The 25,244-nt window shown below is 44.6% G+C and overlaps 1 protein-coding gene across 6 annotated transcripts in view; it reads right to left on the bottom strand.

Moving 5' to 3' along the window:
- KALRN (kalirin RhoGEF kinase) overlaps positions 1-25,244 on the bottom strand; it is a 737,253-nt gene that overhangs the window by 490,033 nt on the left and 221,976 nt on the right. For all 6 annotated transcript variants that reach the window (XM_062209080.1, XM_062209015.1, XM_062209004.1 and 3 more), the window contains exons 2-3: positions 21,621-21,695; positions 15,087-15,201 (exon numbers count right to left, since the gene is read on the bottom strand). In XM_062209080.1, the coding sequence (XP_062065064.1) occupies positions 15,087-15,201; positions 21,621-21,695 (190 nt within the window). The remainder of the gene's footprint in view (positions 1-15,086; positions 15,202-21,620; positions 21,696-25,244) is intronic.

The raw sequence follows: 25,244 nt of genomic DNA, 5'->3' as shown, positions 1-25,244 counted from the left end.
TCTTTTTTTTTTTTTATTTATTTTTTTATTTTTTTATTTTTGACAGGCAGAGTGAACAGTGAGAGAGAGACAGAGAGAAAGGTCTTCCTTTTGCCATTGGTTCACCGTCCAATGGCCGCCGCGGTAGCGCACTGCGGCCAGCATACTGCGCTGATCCGATGGCAGGAGCCAGGTGCTTCTCCTGGTCTCCCATGGGGTGCAGGGCCCAAGGACTTGGGCCATCCTCCACTGCACTCCCTGGCCACAGCAGAGAGCTGGCCTGGAAGAGGGGCAACCGGGACAGGATCGGTGCCCTGACCGGGACTAGAACCCGGTGTGCTGGCACCGCAAGGCGGAGGATTAGCCTGTTGAGCCGCGGCGCTGGCCTAGTGATGTTTCTCTTATTCTCATCTTCTGTGTTCTGAGAAAGAAAATAGAGTTTGGAGAGAGAAGGTTTGAAAAGACAGATTAGGCCGGCGCCGTGGCTTAACAGGCTAATCCTCCACCTTGCGGCGCCGGCACACCGGGTTCTAGTCCCGGTTGGGGCGCCGGATTCTATCCCAGCTGTCCCTCTTCCAGGCCAGCTCTCTGCTGTGGCCAGGGAGTGCAGTGGAGGATGGCCCAAGTGCTTAGGCCCTGCACCCGCATGGGAGACCAGGAGAAGCACCTGGCTCCTGGCTTCGGATCAGCGCGATGCGCCGGCCGCAGCGGCCATTGGAGGGTGAACCAACGGCAAAAAGGAAGACCTTTCTCTCTCTCTCTCTCTCTCTCTCTCTCACTATCCACTCTGCCTGTCAAAAAAAAAAAAAAAAAAAGACAGATTAGGACTTTTATCTTCAATGTCTGTGGCTGATGGAAATGGTGAGGGAGACAGTGGGGGTTCCAAGACTTAGGTACACGTGGACACTACAACTTCAAATCTACCTAAGACTGAAGACAAACAGATGGGAAGGGTGTTTTTTGTTTTCATTTTTTAAAAGATTTGATTTTATAAAAGAAGGTTAAGAGTTGTTATGGACACACCACAATATTTCGGCATTTTGTTTTTCCTCAAAGTAGCATCAACTGGACATCATTACGTGCCTAGGTATAACATGTTCACAAACATTATTTTATTTAATATTTATCACAGTTCTCTGAGAAAGACAGTATTAAATCCATTTTTTAGTTGAGGAAAATCATTGCTTACTACATACTTAAATGTCAGTGTTTCAATAATAATAATAATAATAACTTACAGCCTGGAGACAAGCATTGTGGTGCAGTAGGTTAAACTTGGGACATCTGCATCCCATATCAGAGTGCCGGCTCTAGTCCTAGCCTCTCTGCTACCAACCCAGTTTCTTGCTAATGCATCCTGAGAGGCATTGGATGATAGCTTAAATTCTTGGGACTCTGCCACCCACATGGGAGACCCAGATGGAGTTCTGAGATCCTGGCTTCAGCCTGGCTTAACTCTTGCTGGTGTGAACATTTAGAGAATGAACCAGCAGATGGAAGATATCTGTGTGTGTGTGTGTGTGTATCTGTGTGTCTATGTGTTTATGTGGTATGTGACATTCTTCCATTCAAGTAGATGAAAATAAACTTAAAATATATCAATGCTTGGAAAAACCAAGATTTAATGAGGGGAAAACAAAATATTACCATTTTGAGCCTCTGACAAAACTCATCTAGTTGTCCCTGGGCAGCTGAGCTCAGGTAGTCTACTAGTTGGTGGCAGGGTTCCTAAATTGCCAGAAGGGTATACAATGAAGGCAGTCGCTACAAAACTGAAGTGGCATAACATGAAGTGTCAGTATCTAAAACATTTATGTGTCTGAAAAATAAACACAACCCCAAGTATTATTGAAAGGCATACAATAAGACCTAACCAAGCTTAGGTGAGGAAAGAAACACAAAAAATGCTGGAAATGATCATATAATGGGAGGAGAAGGAGCACACTAAGTGCTGGAAAACACTAAGTGAACTAAGTAAGCTGGAACACACTAAGTGAAAAAACATCCATTTTCCCCAATGCTAGTCTATCTCTCCAGCATTTATATTCAAGGAACTCCCGTATATCTAACATTCCAGCCAAATTAATCCCAGTTACATTTAGATCACCCTGATTACCTACATGAACTTCAGAAAAACCTGAATGCATTGTATCGTATTTCACCTGACATATTGAATTTTACCCAATCAAGGTAACACATTCAGCTTCCTAATCAGTCTGCTCTTGGTAAGCCATAGACTCCAGCAGCCTAAAAGAGAAATTCAATAACTACACCCGAGCTTTAGAAGCTCATTCATAGCTGCTGTCCAGAGACAAACTCCCAAAAGGCCTAACTTGCTCAGAGAAAAGGCAGATAAGGACTGCAATTCAACTTTGCAAGAAGGAGGTTAACAAACGCTTGGAGCCAAGCCAGGGACTGACTGCACAACTGAACAAGGAGCTGAAACATGTACAGAAGCAAAAGATTCAACAAAGCTGAAAAACAACCAAGCACTTTCTAGATTTCATATCAGAACTGGACACTAACGTGTAGTTCTTGTTAAGGGGCCACATTACTTTAGGGAAATACTCACAGAAGAATCCTAGCCTGTGGGGCATGGTGGCACAGCAGGTTAAACTGTCTCTTAGGGTGCCCATATCCCATACCAGAGTACCTGGGATCAAGCCCTGCCACTGCTTCTGATACAGCTTCCTGCTAATGTGCACCCTGGGAGGCAACAGATAATGGCTCAAGTCCTTGGGTCCTTGCCACTCACATGGGAAACATGATGGAGGTTTTGGCTTCCTGCTTCAGTTTGGCCTAGTTCCAGGTGCTGAGCTTTTGGGGAATGAACTAGCAAGTGTAAGGTCTCTCTCTCTCTCCCACTCTTTCCCTCTCTCTCTCTCTCTTTGTCTCTCTCTGTCTCTCTGTCTCTGTCTCCCTCTCTCTCTCTCTCTTTCTCTGTGTCTCTCTTTTGCTCTGCCTTTTGAATAATAAGTAAAAATAAATACATAGCAGCTGGCATGTGACTTAAGCCATCACCTGCAATATTGGCATCCCATCAGAGTGCTAGTTCAAGTCCCAACTATTCCACTTCCAATCCAGCTCCCAGCTAATGTGCCTGGGAAAGCATTAGAAGTTGGCCCAAGTACTTGGGCCCCTGCCATCCACATTGGAGACCCAGATGGAGTTTCAGGCTCCTTGCTTCAGTCTGGCCTATCCCTGCAGCCACTGGGGGCAGTGAACCATTGGATAAAAGATCTCTCTCTCTCTTTCTCTGTCTTTCCCTTTCTCTCTAGTTCTGCCTTTCAAAAAAACAATTTAATCTTTTTTAAAAAATAGAAATAAATATATAAACTTTTTTTAAAAAGACATTTAAAAAAACCAAAAGAATCCTAGTGGGAGAACAGGCCTTGTAATCAATTCCTTTAGTCTTTCCAAAGCCAGTATCAGCCTTAGGTGCATAATACATGGCCCTAACTTAGGGCTTCTGGATGATGCTAATAACAATGTTTGCACAGTGGTTCCTGAGAAATGGTGAATAAACAAACCTAAATTGGGAGAAATGTAAAGCACTGGAAGTCTAAGACAAGTCACATTTGGGGCGTAAATTGGGAAATTTGGAAAGCGAGGTGATTTATTTCACATGACTTAAAAAAAGCCCATAAATGCCACAAATCTACAAATCTATCCCAAAGAAACCACTTAAGATGTAGACAATGGTTTATACACAAAGATGTTTATTGAGGGTTATTTATAACAGTGAAGTTCTGGAAATTACTAGGTTGTCTAATGGTAGGGTTAATTAAAATATGATGCATCCCAAGACACACTGTTATACATGAAAAGTCTTTAGTGCTTTGAAAATATCCTTATGGTATAATGCTAAGTGGAAAAAGACAAAAAGCAAGCAAAATTGAACAAATAATATGATTCAATTCTGTTTTTAAAAGCTTTTTAAAAAGAAACAGGAATGAAATATATCAATATGATTATTATTTCTAGGTAATAGAGCTGCAAATACTTTACAAGAAATTTATTATACTTTTCTGCACTTATCTTCCACAAAATATGTATTTTCTGGGGCCATCACTGTGGCCTAGTGGGTAAAGCCGCCACCTGCAGTGACGGCATCCCATATAGGTGCCGGTTTGAGTCCCGGCTGCTCCACTTCCCATCCAACTCTCTGCTATGGCCTGGGAAAGCCCAAGTCTGTGGGCACCTGCACCCTCATGGGAGACCCAGAAGAGGCTCCTGGCTTCAGATTGGCACAGCTCTGGCCATTGTGGCCAATTGGGGAGTGAACCAACAGATGGAAGACTCCCCCTTCACCCACCCCCGCCTCTCCTTCTTTCTCTGTGTAACTCTTTCAAATAAATAAATCTTTAAAAAAATGTATTTTCTAATTTGAAATATAGGCCAAGACTAATAGACACATTATCATTCAGTATTTATCACAAGCCTACTGTTATGGACCTTATGGCTATTACTACTAAAACTTTTAGATATAATCTTAAATTTAAGCATAACCCTAACACTACACAAAGCAGTCTGAAGAACAATGAAGGACAAATGATAAAACAACATCCCTACTTTCAAGGGAAAGCAACTCCCACTTGTTATCAGCCCCTGTAGTGCACTAAGACCTCGGCTGGAATCCTTATGTGCAGTATCCCATGTAATTCTCACTACTGATAACATTTGGTAACCTCGCTATACCTATTCTACAGGTGAAGAAATGTGTCAGAAAGCCTGTAAATTTCTCCTCCCAGAGGAGATTCATTCTTCCTGGGCTGGAATCCCTGCATAATTCTCAGGTATCAGTATTCTTCCTCAAACCCATCCTTCTCCTCTCTGCTAGTCCATGTCCCACTCCCACCAAGTCCATGGCAATGCCCTAGGTCTCCTCTGAGACGACACATGGAAGACACATGTGAAGGAGAAACAATTCCCTTCATACCAGGACTCCCTCTGTCCAGGGTTGGGACCTTGATTTATCACCTACGGTCATTTACTGGTGCCTGGAACAAACAGGGCTGCTTCACAGAGTTACTTCATGGGCTTCCGCCTCTGATTGCCCTGACGATTGTTCTCCAGGGAATCACAAATGCTTGCCTCTGCATGGCCTCCCCTCTTCCTCACAACCTGCTTCCTTGCACTTGGTTTCCATGAGTCCTTCTAGCCTCAAAGCCCCATGAGCACTGTGCAGAGACACAGACCTGCCAGATCTGACAGTAGTGGCATGGGAGTCAGCTCACCTCAAAATATCTAGTAGCTGATCATTAATTCTAGAACTGTGCTCTGAGCCCACAGCAATGCAAAGGGTAGAAATAAGCAGGCAGCTGAATGAAGGAATATCTCAGACCCAGAGGAAATGAACAGGATGATCATCACCAGCACACAAAGACATCTCACCACTGCCATGCCAGGCTTTGTGTTCAGGCTGCCTGCTCCCAAAGTCCTTTCTTCACCTCTTTAAATAGTTTCTATGGTATGAACTGATTTTTCTTTATTCCCTACATCTCTTGGTGTAATCTGGTAACTAAAATCACAGCTGACTATCACCCACAGGGGAGTATAAATGAGAATAGTTTACTCATCAAAAACTGAACACAAACACTTGGTGGAGTCACTTGACGTACTCCCACCAATGGCACTGGCACCACCTCCACTGCCCTACACACTCACAACCACCACAACTGGCTTGGCTCTCAGAAGCCCAGATTTGAGGCAATTGCCATCTGTGTCTCCAACCTGCAGCAAACTTCATATTCAGGTTCCAAAAAGAGCCTTCAGGAAAGCAGGTCTGAAGCACATGTGGTCCCACCATCATCATACCTGTGTGCCCTCCAGCTCCTCACCACCCTCTTGCTCCTCCCCCTTTCCAGTTCAGTCTTAGCCCATGCTTCATAATTTACCTTCTTGGTCTTCCCGAATCCATCCTCTGCACTCTGTTGCTGCCACTTCCTTCACTCTGCCCTCCCTGTCTCATTAGTGGACAAAACTCAGGTTTTGATGCTAAATCTGGTTCCTAATTATACTGGCTGTGTGCCCATACGCAATTTACTTCACCTGCCTGGGCCTCAGTTTCCTCATAAGTAAAATGGGAACAATAATAATGCCCATCTCAAAATGTTGTGGAATTAAGTTATTGCATGCACAAGACTTAAAACAGATCCTGAAACTGATGTGACCAACAACTGCCAGCCATTACTATTATTATTGTCATCTTTAACCTACATTATTGCACCTGCTGCCTCATTTCCCAGCCCTCTCCCATATTCCATTGTCCACTGAACTGCCAGAATGAATTTTTAAAAAAGATATACTTTTGAATTTAATTAATTAATTTATTTGAAAGGCAGAGTTAGAGAGAAGAGAGAGAGAGAGCAAGAGAGAGAGGTCTTCCACCTACAGATTCACTCTTCAAATAGCTGCAATGGTCAGAGCTAGGTGGGTCTGAAGCCAGGATCCAGGAGCTTCTTCTTGGTCTCCTATGTGAGTGCAGGGGCCCAAGCACTTGGGCCATCCTCTGCTGCTTTCCCAGGCACATTAGCAGGAAGTTGGATCAGAAGTGGTGTAGCTGAGACTCAAACTGGTGCCCATATAAGATGCCAGTGCCATAGGTGGCGGCTTTACCTGCTAAGCCACAGAGCCAGCCCCTGGAGTGAATCTTATAAAATGCAATTGTAATTATCATTATCCTGCTGCAAAGCTCTTCAACTGCTGTTTATTGCCTATCAAGAAATTCATTTCTTTGAAAGTCAGAAGTCCAGAAAGAAAGAAAGAGAGAGATATCTTCCATCTGCTGGTTCATTCTCCAGATGGTGGCAATGGCCAAGACTGAGCCAGGAGCTCCATCCAGATCTCCCACATGGGTAGCAGGAAAAACCTGGGCCATTTTCCACTGCTTTTCAGAAAGCTGTATGGGAAGCGAGTCAGTGGGGACACGAATCGGTGCCCACATGCGTTGCTGGTGCCACAGGCTTACTCGCTACACCACAATGCCGGCACCTCAATAATACTTAACTAGACCCATGGAACTTTTGTGTGCCCTCCTGCCTCATCCTCTGCTACTCTCCCAAAAGACCCTGGACTTTGTCATCTTGAGCTTCAGGAACTTAATCTGAACCCCCCTTTGGCCCCCCTGTTCCAACCACCTCCCCAACCCCTACCTTTCCTTGAGCCCTTCCCTTTTTTATGACTGCCCCTACTTGTATCTTGTGTTTTTGGCTTCTTTAATGCTCAGAGTGGTTGCCTTTTGAGGCCCTAAAATTCTTGGGTAGCTGTGGTACTGTATGTTTCTCGTACTGTGAGTCCACAGCATTGGAAACTGGACCAGAAAGAGTAGCCAGGACGTGAACTGACCTCTGATATGGGACGACTAACCTGCTGTTCCACAACACTGGCCCACACATGTGGTTTTCTGTGGCTAGCTGTTTTAAAGTATTGTGATATGCAACAACACAGATATGTGAGTCCACAAGTCAGTCCTAGTTCAGTGCTCATCTGAGGGTGTTACCTCAATCAAGTGCATGACAAACTCCCCCAGACCACAGATGGAGAATCTACAGTGCACCTGGTACTGTGTAAGGACTTGACATCCTTCATACCAATCATTAACAAATGGAAAGAATTTCATTTGTTCTTTGATACTGGTGTCAATTAAGATGCCTATTATAAAGTACTGAGAAAAATAATCACTACTGATTTTCCTCATGTCAGCTAAAAGAAACTTCTCAAGAGAGAGTTTAGTAAACATTAGCCTATTAATAATGTGGTTATGAGCCTTCAGCAAAAAAAGCTAAGCTTCTTTTTCATTCAAATTCATGTTTGAATACATCTATATTGTTGCACATCACAATATTTCAAAACAGCTAGCCGTAAAAAGCCACATGTGTGGGCCAGTGTTGTGGAACAGCAGGTTAATTGTCCCATATCAGGGGCCAGTTCATGTCCCAGCTACTCTTTCTGATCCAGCTTTCTGTTAATGAGCCTGGGAAGCAGCAGATGATGGCTCAGATGCCTGGGTCCCTAACACCCACATGGGAGAGCCAGATGGAGTTCCTGATTCCTGGCTTCAACTTGATTCAGTCATGGCTGTTGTGGGTGTTCAGGGAGTAAACCACTGGATAAAAGATCACTCTCTCTCTCTTCTATCTTGCTGCCTTTCAAGCAGATGAAAATAATAAACATTTTTAAAAATAAAACTACATATGGTATAATACCATTTTATAAACCTCAAAATCAAGCAAAGCTAAATAATATATTGTTAACAAAAACATGTGCTAAACTAGACCAAAAAAAAAAAAAAAAGCAGAAGGATAAACATGAAGCTCAGGATAGTGACTGTTGCTAGGGCAGTCAGGTGGTGGGAGTCTCAGGTGGTGTCTCAGGGTAGAGGTGATGGTCTACTCAAATTAGGGGTGGGGCTCTAGACTGCTCATTTTATTCTCATACTGTCATTATTATTATTGTTTCTATTATTAAGCTCCTGAAGGGAATGGACAATTACTGAGTGTCTTCAGAGATACCACTGGATGATATCTTCACAACACCCTCATGAGCTGGACATTCCTTTTTCAAATTAAGACTTACAAGAGCGGATTGAGAAATGTTGTACTATATGTCCAAAGTCCCACCCTGTGCTAAGTGTCTTCCACTTAAAAATGCCTCTGAAATCATTCTCCATCATCTCCCACTCCCTGGTGCTCTGGGAGGCTAGTGGGTGCATCCAGCCCATGACAAACCACAAGCAAGACATCAGCTAAGGGGAGGAGGGTGACATGCAGGGAGCCACCTTGAGCTGGTGGCATCTCCTGCTGAAGCCCACGGTCCCTGTCAGTTGCTTCTCACACAGCTCTCTTCTCTCGCTTAAGGGACTGTCCCTTGCCTTCCAGAAGTGGCCATGTCTCCCTTCTCTGCTGTTTCAAACCTTTCTGGCTGCCCTGTTCACTACCCACATCTTTATAAATTGTTCTTGGTGAAAGTCTTCTCAAACAACCCTGGTTGAGCAACCACGTGTTTCCTGATTGCAAAATGGTGAAGCTGGGGCCCAAAGCCCAGTGTCTTAAGCTGCCTCTCCACCCTTTCCTGCAACTCAAAGGAAGGTGATTACTAACAATGGTACTTGCCATTGTGATTTGGGTGTTCCTTAGCAGCATAGCAGAATACTATTTGCTCTTCAGAGCTGGTGTTACAGACAACTAACAATAGGGGTGCTTAACTTCTATTACTGAAAAAGTGTGTTAAAGGTGAAAACTGTAATAAAAATGATAAACCCTCTCTATATAGGCAACCAAAGAAATTAAAATTGATTCTAAAAGGATAAATGTTAAGTCAATGTAACTACAACAATGTGACCTCACTGTACTCACTGGCCCTATTTTCTGGTCCTTCCATCACCTGATTTTTCCCCTTCCTCCTTTAATTGGTGATCTCGGAACAAAAGGCAAGGCAGCAACAGCACATTTCAAAGATCGTAACAACAAAACACAGTTTGGATAGCTCAGACCCTCTCGTGCTGAAAATAATAGGAGAAAAACCTTGCAGTTTTCACTTGGTCTTCCTATTAACTGTCTTTCTGGCTCTCTCTCCTTCTCTGCTTATTCATATTTTCTGGTCCTAGTGATGTTTCACAAAGACAGTGCCAGCTATAAGCCTAACTTATCTTTTGCTGAAATCAGTAGAACAAGAGCAAATGTTATCAAATAATAAGCTGCAAATACAAGCACCCTGGTTTGACTGGCATTACAGAATAACCTATCCTAATTTCTTGTCATCTTTTCTCTCCAATATGACACCTGCATTCCTTGACAGAACACTCAGCATCTCAGAGGCACAGCGAAGAGCAGACCTAAGTGGCAGATACATTAACTGGTGCCCTTAGGAGCAGCACAAAGATGATTGTGACAAAGCAGGATAACAGTGATGATGTGAAGGAGGAATTTAATGCAATAAAAATAATCCAGGATTTCCTTTCCAGATGTAGTACTTAGAAATTCCTATTTCAAGCATATGGTCAACTCCCAAATTACAATGGGTAGATTATCAATGCTATGGGCTGGACTTGGGTACTGGCTTGCTCTGAGGTTAAATATTATACATTTTAAAAATACTTACTTATTTGAAAGGCAGAGTACAGAAAGAGAAAGAGAGAGACAGAGAGATACAGAGACAGAGAGGGACATCTTCCATCCTCTGGTTCACTCTTCACATGACCACAATGGCCAGGACTGGACCAGACCAAAGCCAGAAGCTTCATCTGGGTCTCCCATGTGGCTGCAGAGGCCCAAACAATTGGGCCATCTTCCACTGCTTTTCTTAGGCCACTATCAGGGAGCTGGATTGGAAGTGGAGTAGCAGGGACAAAAACAGGTACCTATATGGGATGTTGGTGTCACAGGCAGCAACTTTACCCTCTACAGCACAACTCCAGCCCCTGAATTTTCCACCTTATCTCTTCATTTCTAGGGAATTTCATCAGCTGATTATATCTAAGTATTTCCTCTCTACTCCTTTCACATACAAATAACTGCAAGCAGAGAACACACCAGAAGACAAAAAAGCTAGATAAGTGTAAGATGGATGACAGTCCACAAAGACAATAGGAGAACAAAGCAAGACCTGTATCCATGACCTGACACTCAATAAACATTTTTTGAATGACTGAATGGAGTTCCTGGGAAGTTAAATTATAGGACTTTAAAGGTCTCTTCCTATCCTGATATTCTGATTTCTCAGAATAAGATGACAGAGGCCTGGGGAGACTCAGAAGGTGATGATCAAAGTCATCAGGAGCAAGATAAGAGGAAGGGTTCCACCTCAGACAAAGAGGGGTTCCTAAAGAATAACTCAGCACTGGCCTAAACTGTCACACCCTAGCATGGTCCCTGTTCTCTGCTAACACCCCAAAATTCCTGCCCAGAGTCCAAGGGGATTCTTATGACTTAAGGGGTAGACAAGATCTCAAGGGAAATCCTAGGCCTTAACTTACTCAGGGGGCCTGAGAAGGAGTTATGTATGTTGGTGAGGGGGTGGTGTGAGAAGCAAACATTTGGTACATTTTCAAAGTAAGATGATTACTTGTGAGTAGACCACTAGCTGGTATAACTGTTAGGTTACATGCACCTGAAAGTACTTAGGCACACAGGATGTTAGTGGCCAAAACAGTTGAAACAAATGATGGGATGATTGTAACCCATAGTTATTCAGCCAATGAGAAACCGGGGGAGGGACCTGTGTGCTAGAAAATAAATAGCTTGCTGCAAACTACCCCAAGTGTGCTGGCCCACCAGGCACCTGGTCTTGCAAAGTAATTAATCAAGCCTTGCTTTTGCTGCACATCAAGTCTGAGTCCATTCTTTGAGTGGATAGGTGAGGCTGTTTTTCACAGTGGTAAAACTGTTTTGAGATCCTGGATTTTATGATAAATGTTCTTTGCAATATCACAGAATCCTAGTGTTCAGGGCCGGGAAGAGTCTTAGAATGATTGAATCCTGCTCCCACCCCAGTGCAGGAATTATTTCTACAGCATCACTGACACAGGGTCACCAGATCTTTCTCTAGAGGCAGAAGTCACTGCTGGACAGCTCCCCGTGGGCAGGTTCTTTCTTCACTTCTGAGTCCTGATCTCTAATTCCTACCCATGGGTAACAGAGACCATGCCTGTTGCCTCCTCTATGGGGCAGCACTCCTAAATCTGAGGTCACGAATCTGTTCTCTCCTGCCAGCAAACACTCCTTCAACCACAGGCACACATCCTGTGAGTGCCTCAATGTGCTGGTCCCAGTGGCACACTCACTGGTCTCTGGATTCTTAAAATGAGGCTGGCAAGCTGAATGCTGTAGAATGGAATGCAGTGGTCCAGATGTGGCCTTCCCTGCACGGAGGACTATTTCTTCCTATTCATTTCTAAATTATCACAACCATTTGTTTAATCATCTATTCTAGATTGGTACCCCCCAAAAATGGCCGCCAAACTGGTTGGTACCTTAGGTCCCAAGGTCCTCTTGCATCACTTGCTTGCTCTTTGTCTGTCTTCCTCTGGCTGGTGCAACTTCTATGCTACCTACCAGTGCAGTCATATCTCATGCTGCCTTTACTGTTACTGATTTAGCCCTAGATAGGAAAATAGCCAAGTTCTCCCTAACTTCTTCACAGTGCCTGTTCCTGCTCACCATGAACCCTCAATTTTCCTGACATTTAGAAGTTCTAAATATTTTTCAAGTAAGCCATGAATAAATGCATGATTATTAAATGTTACTTGCAAACTTGACCACACCAGTCTGTAGTGAAGACTCCATTGCCATTAGAATCTGGCCTTTTAGCATCATGGACCATGACTCAGAATAAACAATTTCTTCTTGTCAGTATCATCTGCCTAATCTAGATGTTCATTTTTCATAGTTCTTCTTTTCTCCCAAAGGTATGGTTAGGCTGAAAAGTGGCAAACCCTATCTGACCCACTAAGTTCTTCAGTATTCCCACCCAAGCTACACTGTCTTTAGAACAGTACTGTTCCAGATTCTGTTTCTAACAGTTGTCACACGTGAGCTTGAAGCCAACAGAATTAGGAAGTGGTTAGTGTGCAAGACTAATTGCTGGACTCTGCAGTCGGCCAGGTACTCACACTCCCAGTGACCTTGGGTCCATAGGGAAAAGGCAGCTGATATCACGGATCAATTCTTCCCCCTGAAGTTGACAACAGGACTCTTGCCTGACACCTGTCAGTACCCATGAAGAACCTTCTGTGTTCTCAAGAGCACAGGATGCAATGTTTGTGCCCACCTTCTGAGAGGCAGAGATCCTCTATCTAGTATTTTCTTTCATTGATAATGTAAGAATGTAAGAAATCTTTTCTTTTTAAGTTGCTTCCCATCCGTTTTGTCCCAATCTTTGTTTAACAAGTCAGAATGCAGAAAAGTATTCCTGCAATTTTTCCTAAAGAAAAGATGAACCTTTATTAGCTGCAGGAATGAACACACAAGAAAGAAAAATGTGCCCCTTCACATCTCCTAGGATCCAAATTACCTCTGATTCTGAAAGAACTGAGAGTTCATGATGGATCCCTCGGAAAAGTTCCTTTGTAAATTGCTTCAGAAAGCGCCCGGCTTTATGCCTGTTAGTAGTGTACTTGGAAATGACACTTTTAAAAACTGCTTAGCCCCTACATGGCTAAATGGCTAAATTACCCAGATCAATCATAGGTTATTTAGTCTGTCTCCTTGCCTCTGAGACAGATAGGAATATTTCTTCTCTACAAAGGTCTCTGGGGGAGGGGGGGAGCAAACCTTCTTTTCTTTTGTTCAGTTCATCATCTCATGCACACAAAGTTTAGAAGGTCTTTGGACATAACCCAAATCCCTTTCACTGGAGCTTAAGGCCCTCTATCTTTTTTCTGGTCCCCAGTGGATATCATAAAGAAAAAAATAAACCAGACACAATCCAACATCTGTTTGTTCACAGCCTTTTGCTTGGAGCCCTTTTGGGCTTATCATTCCATTCAGTATCCTCCCAAGCATTTGATGACCACTCTTGAAATCCCCTTTACCACCTGCCCATCACCAGCCACCAATCCCTTTATATTTGTCTCCCCTATAGCTCCCTGGAAAGTGTGCTTGCCTCCTTCGACACCTGCCTCAAGAACTTAATCAGCACATTCAAAAATTATCGCAGGTCTCCTGGCAAAGGCAGAGCCAGTTATATAGCTCATCTATGTAATTCACTAATCTTCCTACAAAATGCACACAGACAAGCCAAAGGCTATGCAAGCACACAGCTCCACTTCTTATCTGCCACAACAAACACTTCACAGGCTTCGGCTCCCTTAAGAGACAGAGCAGCACCCTTGCTGGTCAGGAGCAAGGATCGGGGCTAGAGCCAGGAGGACTGAGTTCCAAGCCAAGTTCCACCACTGATCCCTGCAAAATGCTCAAGTCCCAAATAAGCCCCATTCCCCAAGCAGAACTTGACATGTGCTTACCTAAACTGCTTCAGTGGTCTCTTCTTGGCTCTCACATTCTAGAATTCTTTGGCTGGGCAAAGGCATCTTCCCTCTCATCTCAAAAGATATAAATCATGTTCTTGGCATTTCCCCTCTATCCACTTACAGGGCCAGCATCACCTAGAATGGTTTCTCAATCTTTCATTACTGCCTTCTGACATGAAGGAGACTTTCTATTTTTTAAATTTGCATTTTTCATTTTATTGGCAGAGAGAGAGAGAGAGAGATGAAGAGAGATCACCCCTCCCCAAATGCCTACAACAACCAATACATGGCCAGGCTGAGTCTAGGGGCCTGGAACTCTATATGGGTCTCCCACAAGGGTGGCAGGGTTCCAAGTACTCAAGTCATCATCTGCTGCCTCCCACAGTGCCATTAGCAGGAAGCCAGATCAGAAGTGGAAGCCAGGATTTGAACCAGGCATTCTGATAAGGGATACAAGCATCCCAAGCAGCAGGTGATGAAACTGCTGTGTCAAATGCTCCTCCTCCCACCAAAAGAGACTTTTTAGAGCCATCCCCACTGCCAATTGCCTCACTCAGTGAAATTCTAATACCACACATACACAGCCCAACAGTACCATAGATACTTCGTGGCTAACACAGAAAGCAGTGGGGCTCTTTTGTGCCTGCCCAGAACAAGTTTTTACTCCATTTAGGGGCAATATTACTCCCACTGAAAATGTATGACCTATCTTGAGCCAAGGGCCACCACTAGCTGAGTAATTCTAGTGGCGCTATTTACCCCTAACTCCAAGAGCCACAAATTTATTCACAAGCCAGAGGTTTTGAAAATACTCCATTATGGGAGCCAAAGTGGAACTATTTGCCAGGGAATAGCTTCCCACCCCTCCTCCCTGTCTCCTGTTGCACAGTCAGTGCTGGTCACCTTGGCCTGAGACACCACCTCTGCCCACAGCTCCCATTCCATTCACATGAATCCCAGCAGTAACAATGGGAATGATGGAGATTTGGCAAACAATGGGTAGTGATATTCCAGGAATAATCAGAATTCACTCCAAGGGCAGATACCACTCAGGCCCCTGACAGAGATAGAGGCTGCTTCCAACTCCTGGCATCAGTCCAGCCCCCCTCTCCCTGCAGGCCATTCCCCTTCACCTTACCTTGGCACACTGGCCAAATACGTCACGAGTTTCCGCAGGTCTTCCTGTCTTATTCTGTCATGATTGCTGCGAGCAGGGAAGGTCAGGATGGGTCCCCCTCGCTTATCACGGCCCCCTGCAGGGAGCAAGAAGAGGGAGTTTAAGAAAATCAGCCAGGAAAGTCAGCTGCAGAGGAAAAAGAATTCTGTCTGAGTACTGGAAGAACAGGAAGCAATACAGTGCCCAGAGAAATCTGGCCACTTTTTAGGACAAGGCAGGGGGCTGGCCACACGTAGCACATGTGACCTTGGACAAGTCTTTTGACTTCGCCGATTCCTTCTCCATAAAAGCCAGATGAAAATGCAGTGGGTGCATTTCAGCCCATTACAGGAATGATGGGAGGGCACATGGGGAACACTAGGAAAGCAAAGCTCTCTACAAATGGGAGATGACAAAGGAGGTGGTGGTAACTGCTCTTGGTAGAAAACAAGCTGGTTTTAAGTACTGTGTCCTCTGGATATTTAATCCCCAATTCCCTTCTCTTTGCAGCTCTCTGTGAGGTGGCAGTGTCTGTAATGAACTGTCCACCATGCTGAGAAGGCTTTAAGGTGTCTGTCCATGTGGGGACAGAAGTGCCGCGAGGTTTTCAGACCCATAGAGAATACAGTAAGTGTTTTCTACACAGACAAGAGGCCAGCCCAGCCTGCCTGCCTGAGGAGCCACCTGTCACTCCTGCTGGAGGAGCTCATGCATCTCATCATAAATAAGGATGCTCAAGGTCTTAATCACCGCAAAGCTTAAGTACACATGCTAGCATTACACATTTTCCAAACATCATGTTTAAAAAGGCCAGAAGGGGTGCACCAAAATGACATTCACTGTTATTAGATGGCTGGGATTTCAGATGGCTGCTTTCCCCTCTCTATTTTCCAGACTTTCTACTTACTACTTATTATATGATTTCAAAATGTATTCATTAGTGAACACTATACTAGGAAGCAGACTGAGTTTCTCAGGAGGATTAGACAGAGGTGAAGCTAAGGTGTAGTAACTCTGACCTTCCATGGCACTGGCTATTATTGTACAAAGAACAGCTCTGTGTCACGATTTGAGGCAGCCACTTGACAACCCCTGGGAACCCTCGGACATCTAAGAAGGAGGTAGGAGGGGTCAGCAAAGCCACCACCAATGCCCGAAAAGCAACTTAAAGCTCAGTTATCAGAAGAAGAATCTCTTATAAAGAAGGCAGACCCTCCCAGGACTCCACCCAAGTGTAAGTTCATGAATAATGTTTCCTCTGATTGTGGGTTCCAAAAGCCTTATAGACAGAGGGGAGACTTGTCAATCAATCAATCCAGGATCCCTCTGAAGAGGAAATAAGGAGGCTGCAAGGAGAAGAGGATCAAAGAAAACCAAGGCCCCTGAGAGATTTTGTCCTGATGAAAGTCTGTTTGCTCACCCTTCCTGCCCCAGCCCTCTCTGGGCAGATTTGTACAGGCTGATCTCAGAATTGGCCCCTGGACTCCAGCTCCAGACCTTGTAAACAACCAGTCCTCATTCTTATACTGATAATTACCCTCGTCCCACTGTCCTGGAAATGGTCCCCATCTCCCCACTGCCTTCTGAAGGAGGAAAAGATCAAATAGAACACTTCCCCAAAGCTGAGATGCCCTCCAACACTCTTACCCTTGCCCACTAGCCTTGACCTCACCATAAACATTTTTCCTCTTCAGTGGTTTTTTCCCCATAGCTGTTTGTTTTCTTCCTAAGCTTCCACTGACACCTTACAAGTAGAGCCATGGGAACGTGGGGAGCCAAGCATGGTCTGACCTGCCAAGTCGAGTAGACCTGGAGGACTGGATGACACTGTCCCTCCCCAGCTGGAGTCAGTGCTGACCTTGGAGACACCAACTTCAGAATTGTGGCTGGGAAATGTTCCAGATGTCTGGATAAGGTTAGGGATGGCAGGGGAGGAGGAGTGAGATGAGAAAGCCTGGGGAAGAGTCATTATCTTCTTTCAGGAAGTATGGATAAGGCATCAAGAAGAAGCAGTAGGATTGAGTTATGTGTTTTCCAGAAAGGAAAAGACCTTGCAAGTCTGTAGGAAGAAGAGGAGGGATCAGCAGAGAGGAAGAGAATCATCATGCTGGAAAGGGAAGGGATAATGGATGGAGTGAAGCCTCAGAGCAGATACATGCAGAGGGTTCATCCCACAGGTGGGGCTCCCCTTTCCCTGAGACTGGGTGTAGGACCCAAAGAGGGAGAGGAACCAGAGAAAGTATGTGGAGATTAGTTCAGCCTTTCTGAGGGACACTGCTCCTTAGGGGCAATAGGAGATGAGAGCAGAGATGAAGAATGAGAACCCACTGCTAAAGTCAGTGTGCACTGTGGAAAAGGATCCCAGAAGGTGGCAGGCCAAGTAGCCAGGATCTGAAAACATGACAGAGACAACAGCATGACCTGCAAAAGCACCACCCATCTACTCAAACACTTGCTATTTGCCTACCTGTACAATGCTTCGGTGCTAGGAACTAAGGGATAGGAGCAAAAAGAGTAATGGGGGAACAGAGATATTGTTAGATGTTCTAGAAATGGCAGTGTTCCCCTTCTGTGAAGACAGGGCATGGAAGGGCTGGTAGAGGAGATGAGGCCAAAATTGGGAGAAGTTGATGCTTCCTTGCCTGGAGTGGAGAGGGAATGATGATAATATTTTGTGGGGTTAGACCCCAGTTAGGGCAAGAAGATTAGGGGCGTTGCAGGAAGGACAAGAAAAACAATATGGCAGGAGTCTGGTACATGTAACAATATTTCTCCTATATTCTAATACATGCATGAACGTGCGCACATGCGCACGCACACACACACACATTCTTAAGGGTAGTGAGGTTATTCTGTAGTTTGGGAAATGCCAGATTAAACAAACATAGAACTCTCTATTGTAGGACCTCCCAAGCCTTAAAAAGTTAATGTGCTTTAACAGATGTTGCAAGTGAGGGCAACAATACATAGCTTTTTCCAAACTTATTTGAGAGTAGAATCTCTTTTTGAAGAGATGTTCTATGGAATGCATCTTGAGAAACGTGGGTGCACAGTACGAAAGACTGTACCCTAGTGGCATAAAATTTTCCTGCAGACAGCAGAAAATGAAGTTGGGGAGCTAAAGGAGGCATAGAGAAATCCTCAGGGGGTAACCAAAAGGAAGATAAAGAAACAGGGGTAGACAGGGCGCTGCACGAAAGGGCTGAACAAAAGGGACAATGAGTGTGGTGAGTGGGAGGCTTTAGCAGCACAAAGGGAGCCAGAGAGGCCAGGAGGAGCCCATGGTTGTGTACCACGGGGCAGGGCAGGGCTGGAAGAATGGAGGCTCAGTCTCAGATCCTGTGTCACACATGTGCACGTGCCCACGTGCCAAAGCTGTTGACCTGCTCTGGGTGAGTCCACACTGCTGGTCCTATGGCAGCATGGCTTTCATTTCACCTGGCAATCCAAGGGGGGAGCAGAGGAGGGCAGCTCCATCAAGGCTCAGTTTTTCTCCTTACCACCCTCTCAGCAGTGTTTTCTTCTCTGAAAGAAATGCAGCTGGTATATTGCATTCTTTAATTCTGGGTTTCCGCATTTTATTTCTGTTTTTGTCTCTTGAAAGCTCAGGATATAAGGGGTTGTTTTTGGATTGTTTCTGGGCTTTTTTTTAGATGCAGCCCATCATTATCTCCCTGGCAGCCTCAGTGTCTTTCCCCAGCATGGAAGGGCAATGTTCCCCAACCCCCAAAGCTCCTGGTGCCCCAGGTGCACCAGTTGAGGCTTCCTGGGCTCATATCAGCACATGGAAATGGCTGCACACCCTTGACCTCAGATCCTGTGTCACACACATGCACGTGCCCACGTGCTGAAGCTGTTGATCTACCCTGGGTGAGTCCACACTGCTGGCCCTATGGCAGCATGGCTTTCATTCACTCTGGCCACTTCCTCCCTGCCTCATCCCTGGTTTCTCTCCAAGAATGAAGCTCCTGTGTGCTCCATTAGGAACCATCCCCTACCACTTGGAAGGGCTTTCCTAGAGCTGACTCAGCCATACCTCTGGGCTCCAGCTAAATTCACATGGGGAAAAATAAAACATGAACCACCAAACAAGGGTCTTGGTGTCAGAGTGTGCTTAGCCTGTCCTCACGTGCCACAAACTGATGTGGAATAGATGGGTGCTCAGAGGCGATGCATCCAATTCAGACGGGCTTCCTAGAGGAGGCAGAATGGAAACTGTCTCTGCAAGGAGAGGAGACACTCAAACTAGCAGAGTGTATGGGGAAGGCATGCAAGGGAAGAAGCATCAGGCATGTGTGAAACGGGAGGAAGGGCAGTAAACCCAGGGAACAGGGAGGATACCAGGTTCTCAGACTGAAAAAGGAGGAAAGATCAGAGTGGGCTCCCTGGAGTCCTGTGGGTCATTTCCCTGGAGCCAAGCACTGAGAAGCAGAAGTCAGAGGCCTTGCTGTGTCCAGTGTTTTGCAGGAGGTCTTCCCTCCGGCTCAGCAAGCACCCAGAATATAAGCTTACAGCTTGGAGGCTGGTCTCACCTATGCCCCCCGTATTGAAAGTGGTGCTATTGATGCTGCCAAGGGTTTGGTCATCCTGGGCATCAACTTCTTCACTGATAGGAGGCTCAGTACCCAACAAGAACTTCAGCTGCTAGCACCAATGGGGATAGGCAGCTTCCTGGTCACTTTTGTCTAATAGCAACAGTAATAATGCAACTCTACTTCTACTACTATGACTTATAATACAGACAGCACTTCAGACCTTAACAAAGGCTTGCACATACGCCTATTGCCTGCCTGTCCTAACCACACCAGTACACCCTCACTGCCCTCTGCTGAGGTGGGAGACAAACATTACTTTACCTCCCTTCCCTGAAGTCCTCCCACTGCACCCTGGTGCCCTTCTCCCCATCTCACCATTTTGCAGTCACCCATCAGCCAGGCCAGAAGTGCCCATGGTGTGAACCCCTGCACCATGGAACTGTACTGGCCATACTGGTTGCTGTTCTACCACTTCACTGCCACTCTTTGTAGACACCACCAAGAAGTGAAGGCTCAGCTCAAAAGGTGTGGGCTCCTGGGTGTTTCTCCAGAGGCAACCCCTGAATACTCATGTTGCCTTTTTCCCAGCCCCTATTTCAGGACCTGCCAGAGATGCTGAAGCAGGAAGCCAATCTGTAATTTGTCAATAAAAATAAAATAATAACTATGAACATTAGCAATAAAGGAAATGAGATTAAAATGAAATAAAAAATAAATCAGTAGAGCCCTATTCTGGGCTTCAGAATGACTCTGGGACACCTTATTGTTTGAGGGTTGCCCTAGCATCTCTCTCTGGACAATCACTTGCTTCAATTATAACAGGACACCACACCCTTTCTTAAAGGGACAAAGATATCTTTGGCTCATGGGCCATCTACTTAGTCATAGTGAGAAAGCAGCCATCAACAGTATGTGATGTAGTCTGAATGGCCCCCAAATTAGTTCCTAATCCCGAAATCACAAATGTTACTTTATATGGCAAAAAAATATATAAATATGATTGATTTAACCACCTTGAGCTAGAGAGATTACTTTAGATTAGCCAGGTAGGCCTTAAATGCAGTTATAGATGTGCTTAAGAGAGTGGCAGAGGGAGATCTGACACAGCCAGAGGAGAAAGCAACATTCACAGAGGCACAGAAGGAAATGATGCAGCCACAAGCCAAGAAATGTCAGCTGGTGGGACAAGGAGCAGATCTCCCTTACAGACTTGGGTGGTCACAAAGCCCCTGCTCATACTTTGATTCCAGCCCTGTAAAACTTATTTTTGGCTTTCAAAACTATGAGGGAATAAATTTCTGTTGTTATATGGAACAAGTTTGTGGCCATTTGTTGTGGCACCATAGGAAATGCATATACTACCTAAATACACATGACTACATTGCAATAAAACTTTATTTACATAAACTAGGGGCTGTTCCAAATGCTGCATATTTCAAACCCCTGAATTAGACACAAGAAGTCCAGGTGTGCATGACAGGGTCGGGGGAGAAGTCAGGGAAAATATTTGCAAGTCATTATTTAGGAAAAGAAAATCCACCTAAATATAAACACTCATTTGAGTTTCCTTTGCCAGCAGAGATAAGGAGTCATTGAATAACATTTTAATCGCTTGTCCGTGACCTACAGGAGACTTTGGGGGACATGTGAGGTGGCCAGACTCTTGCAGCTAGAGCATCTCTCACAGGGCCTCGGTGGCTCCTGTCCCACCAAGGAGGGCGAGGGAGGGAGTATTTGGGAGGTGGGTGTGAGGAGGATGTGAAGACTCCACCTGTGGTTGTAAATGTCCTCCAGCACCTCCAGCTGGGATGGAATTCTCCTTCCTCCTCTGCCTGCCTCTGCAGAAAGGAAGCAGCCACTCCAAGACGAACATCCACCTCCATTGTTTTCTCACTAACCCAAGGCAGTGAATGTCTGGACACACATGCACACCTAAAAACTCCCTAGGTCCATCACAAAGCAAAGTTCCACAAATACTCACCAGACACGAAGGCCACTTTTTCCTTTAGGATGGGAAGGACATCAGAAGCTTTCAAACCATCATTCCGAAAAGACCCTGTGAGACAATGAGACAGAAGGAATCAGGGTTAAAGGCGCCAGGAGGCTGAACTGTAGCTCCCACCCTCCATCAGCCAACCCCGACATCAGTCAGCAGGTTCTGTCTTCTTCAGACCCTACAGCCCAGCCTTGAGGACCAGGCAGGAGAGGTGTACAACAGAAAGGACACTTCCCATAATGTCAGGCCACACAGAAACCAGGGGTATAACTCTCCTGGCCCTTTTCAAAGACAAGGTACCCCCACCCCATGAACAAAGTGCCATGTTCTGGAAGCAGCCATGACAGACATGGTGCTGCTGAGCAGTCTGAAGATGGGGAACTTTGGAAGTCGTTTTTGCTCTGCTGGTGTCCAACATAGAGTTTGGTACTCAGTAAGCACTAGCACTCAGTAAATATCTGTCAAATAAGTCAGATGCTATCAAGGTGGATTACAATGACCTAAATTCTTCTTGCGTTTCTTCTAAGTGGCACAACAACTGTTGGTCTTCATTTTACAAATGGAAAACATAAAACACAGGAGTCCCACAGTCGGAAGCAAAGTTGATGACATTTATCATTCCCCACCCTTACTCCTCCTCCTCTTCAATGTCATCATCATCATATTCAGGCCACAGTAGACAGGAGGTGGGGAGAGGAATCTCCCATGAAGGAAATGCACTTGCCTATTTAACTCATTCTTCATCTAAGCTTGCTGCTCAGTTGGGAAGTCCTCTCTAGGGCCTTGATGAGTTCCTGTTAGGGGGCTTCTGGTCAAGGACTAGGGCTCACAAAGAATGGGAAATAAAAATACGTTTGGAGAAACAGAAACTTCAGGAGACAAAGGACAACCCAGCCCCGAGTGGGATGTGTGGGAAGGGAGGACATAGCTTCTCTTCACACACAAAGCCCCAGACCGGTTCACTATACCCCTATCATTTAGCCTCAGTACTCCACAGTGTTCTTGGGGAGATCCACCCACCCTCCCAGTTGTGTTTCTGCTGTAAATCAACACAGGGATTCGACACAGATGGACCCCAGAAGGCAAGGGGTTCTGTGTCAGCTCAGTGAGACAACACAAAACCATGGAGACCCCATCCAGTGCCTTTCTCCATTTAGCCTACTCCCTCGGAATACGAATCTGACGAACTCCAAAGGAGAGCAGCATGCTGGACACGATGTTCCCATACAACCCCTCAATCTCCAATCATTGACTGCTTCCAGAGGCCCTCCTTGGAATTTGAACTGCAACTCAGGACTAAGATCACTGGTTTGGGATGGGAAATGGACACTCAACCAAGGAAGGTGAGAGAGGTGTTCCTGAAATGCCAGCGCCCTTGTTCAGAGTGCAAACCCTAACCCCAAACAGTTTCCTTCCCATCATCTCTTCCTTTTCATTTTACACTAAATGAAGATATTAAGTCCTTTATTCATCAACTGATTCCTTTTACGATTGATACATAGTACCTGATGCTGGTGTAATCAGCTGTGAGGCTCACTTTGAGAAGACCAGGTGGGCAACAGAAGGAAAGAGCAGCACCATGAAAAAGAAAGCCCTAACTTAAAAGACTATACGCCTCATACAGACTATCCTTAGATTCTACAGCTACTATGCTCTAACTTTATCTTCAACATAGAAAAATTAATCTACTAATGGAGATTAATTAGAAACATAAATTATCAAAGAATTGACAAATAGATATAAAGTTTTTTTTCCCATCATGCAACAAGGAGACTTTCCCATATTCTTGGCAGGGAAGAATCCTATTAGGCTTTTTGCAACTAGTCAAAGATCACCCTTAACTAATATATGAGTTGTTTGTGTAAAATGATGCTTCTGCATCAAAATAGCTTATTTTTACACTGAAATAAATCTTTCTATACAACAGTTTTAAAACACCCTTATTTATATCACTACACGCACTACTAATTTATATAGAAAAAAAAACATTACCATGAGAAGCTAAGTTTCAGATCTATCTTCTTCCATATTATTTATAAGTTCAAAATTAACAAGGCCCAGGGCTGGTATGAAGCGCAGTGAGCTGAGTTGCTGCCCTTAATGCCAGCATCCCATATAGGGGCACTGGTTTGAGTTCCAACTGCTTGCTTCTGATCCAATTCCCTGGTTATGTGCCTGGGAGGGCAGTGAAAGATGTCACCCATGTGGAAGACCTGGATGGAGCACAGGGCTCCAGGCTGCAGACTGGAACAGCCCCAGCCATTTTGGGGAATGAATCCACAGATAGAAAATCAATCTCCCTCTCTATCACTTTAACTTTCAAATGAATAAATAAATATTTAAAAAATAGCAAATCCCAACCTAAGAGATTTCATTATATAACAAGAATCCATGTAAGTCTTTCCTCCTAAACTTCTGTCCTAGTTTTTCCACTTCTCTCACTCTCCTACCCTATTGTGTTAAAATATACAAGAGTCCTAATTCCAGTCACTAGACCTCAAGGAGCAGTTTTGAATTTGCTATAACGGGAGCAAAGATTCCCCATCCTATCGCTTCCCTGCTCCTGCCCATGGAGAGGAAGAGGGACTCCAAATCTTGCCCTTTACACTCTACTCCTCATGACTCACTTCTTCCTCTGTCATCCAGGGCCAAGGACCTGAGTGAAGCCAGGCAGCATGTCCATGCACCTTGCAATCACAGGCTGCACTAAATGTCAGGATCTTGGGCTCAACTGTTCTAAGACTCCCAGGGCTTCCATTTTCAGGGCCAGAGTCCTCCCCACCCAGTGCAGATCACTGTTGGGCTATCTGCTTGGCTGTGTGCCTACCATAAAGAAAACCCAAAATGTCCAGATTTATAAAATGCATAATGAGGAGATAGTCATTTCCAACAACAACAACAATAAGACTTTTACGTTATAAAAGGACTTGCTCCACAGTCTCTTGAAATAAAGTTCCCTTAGTGGTTTGAATTAGTTTTTCATTTGCCAAAAATTGAATTGCAAATAACTTTTCAACAATATATGTATTATGTAAAGCCAAGTAGAGCTAAACTAATTAGCTCAGCAGCTCCAAAATGGGTGACCTTGCATATAAAACCTATTTGTACTGGCTGCAGATCCTAGGTCTTACTTCCCTGGGGGCCTTTGAGAAAACAGCTGTTGGAATACATAATAAGGAATAACTTCATTGAACACCAACTCAAACAGGACCAATGAAATAGCAACATGTCTCATGTTTTCACTATCAGGTACATGTCTCTGTAGACTCATAGTAAATGTTCAATAAATATTTAATGAAAGAACAAATGAGTGAATGAAATGTTAACCCTTCTTAAAATGATTTACACAAGATCAGAGGCCTCACCTGTTACCCAACACACTGGTATCTGAGTAGATAATCCCTAGGGTACCACTAAGTTCCAATATTCTGACTTTCTGAACCTTTTCTTCATATTTATAAACTTTTATGATTTTCAGATTATCAAATCAATGTGCTTTGAATGGAAGAACTGGAACAAATTCCCCAACAAGATTCAGCAAACCCTGGGAAGATAAAACAATACTTCCCTGAATTTCCAATCAACTCTTTTCCTGGAATCAGTTTAGGT

Source organism: Lepus europaeus, chromosome 2 (assembly GCF_033115175.1).
Source record: "Lepus europaeus isolate LE1 chromosome 2, mLepTim1.pri, whole genome shotgun sequence".
Lineage (NCBI taxonomy): Eukaryota > Metazoa > Chordata > Mammalia > Lagomorpha > Leporidae > Lepus > Lepus europaeus.
This window is presented reverse-complemented; position numbering and strand designations above follow the sequence as displayed.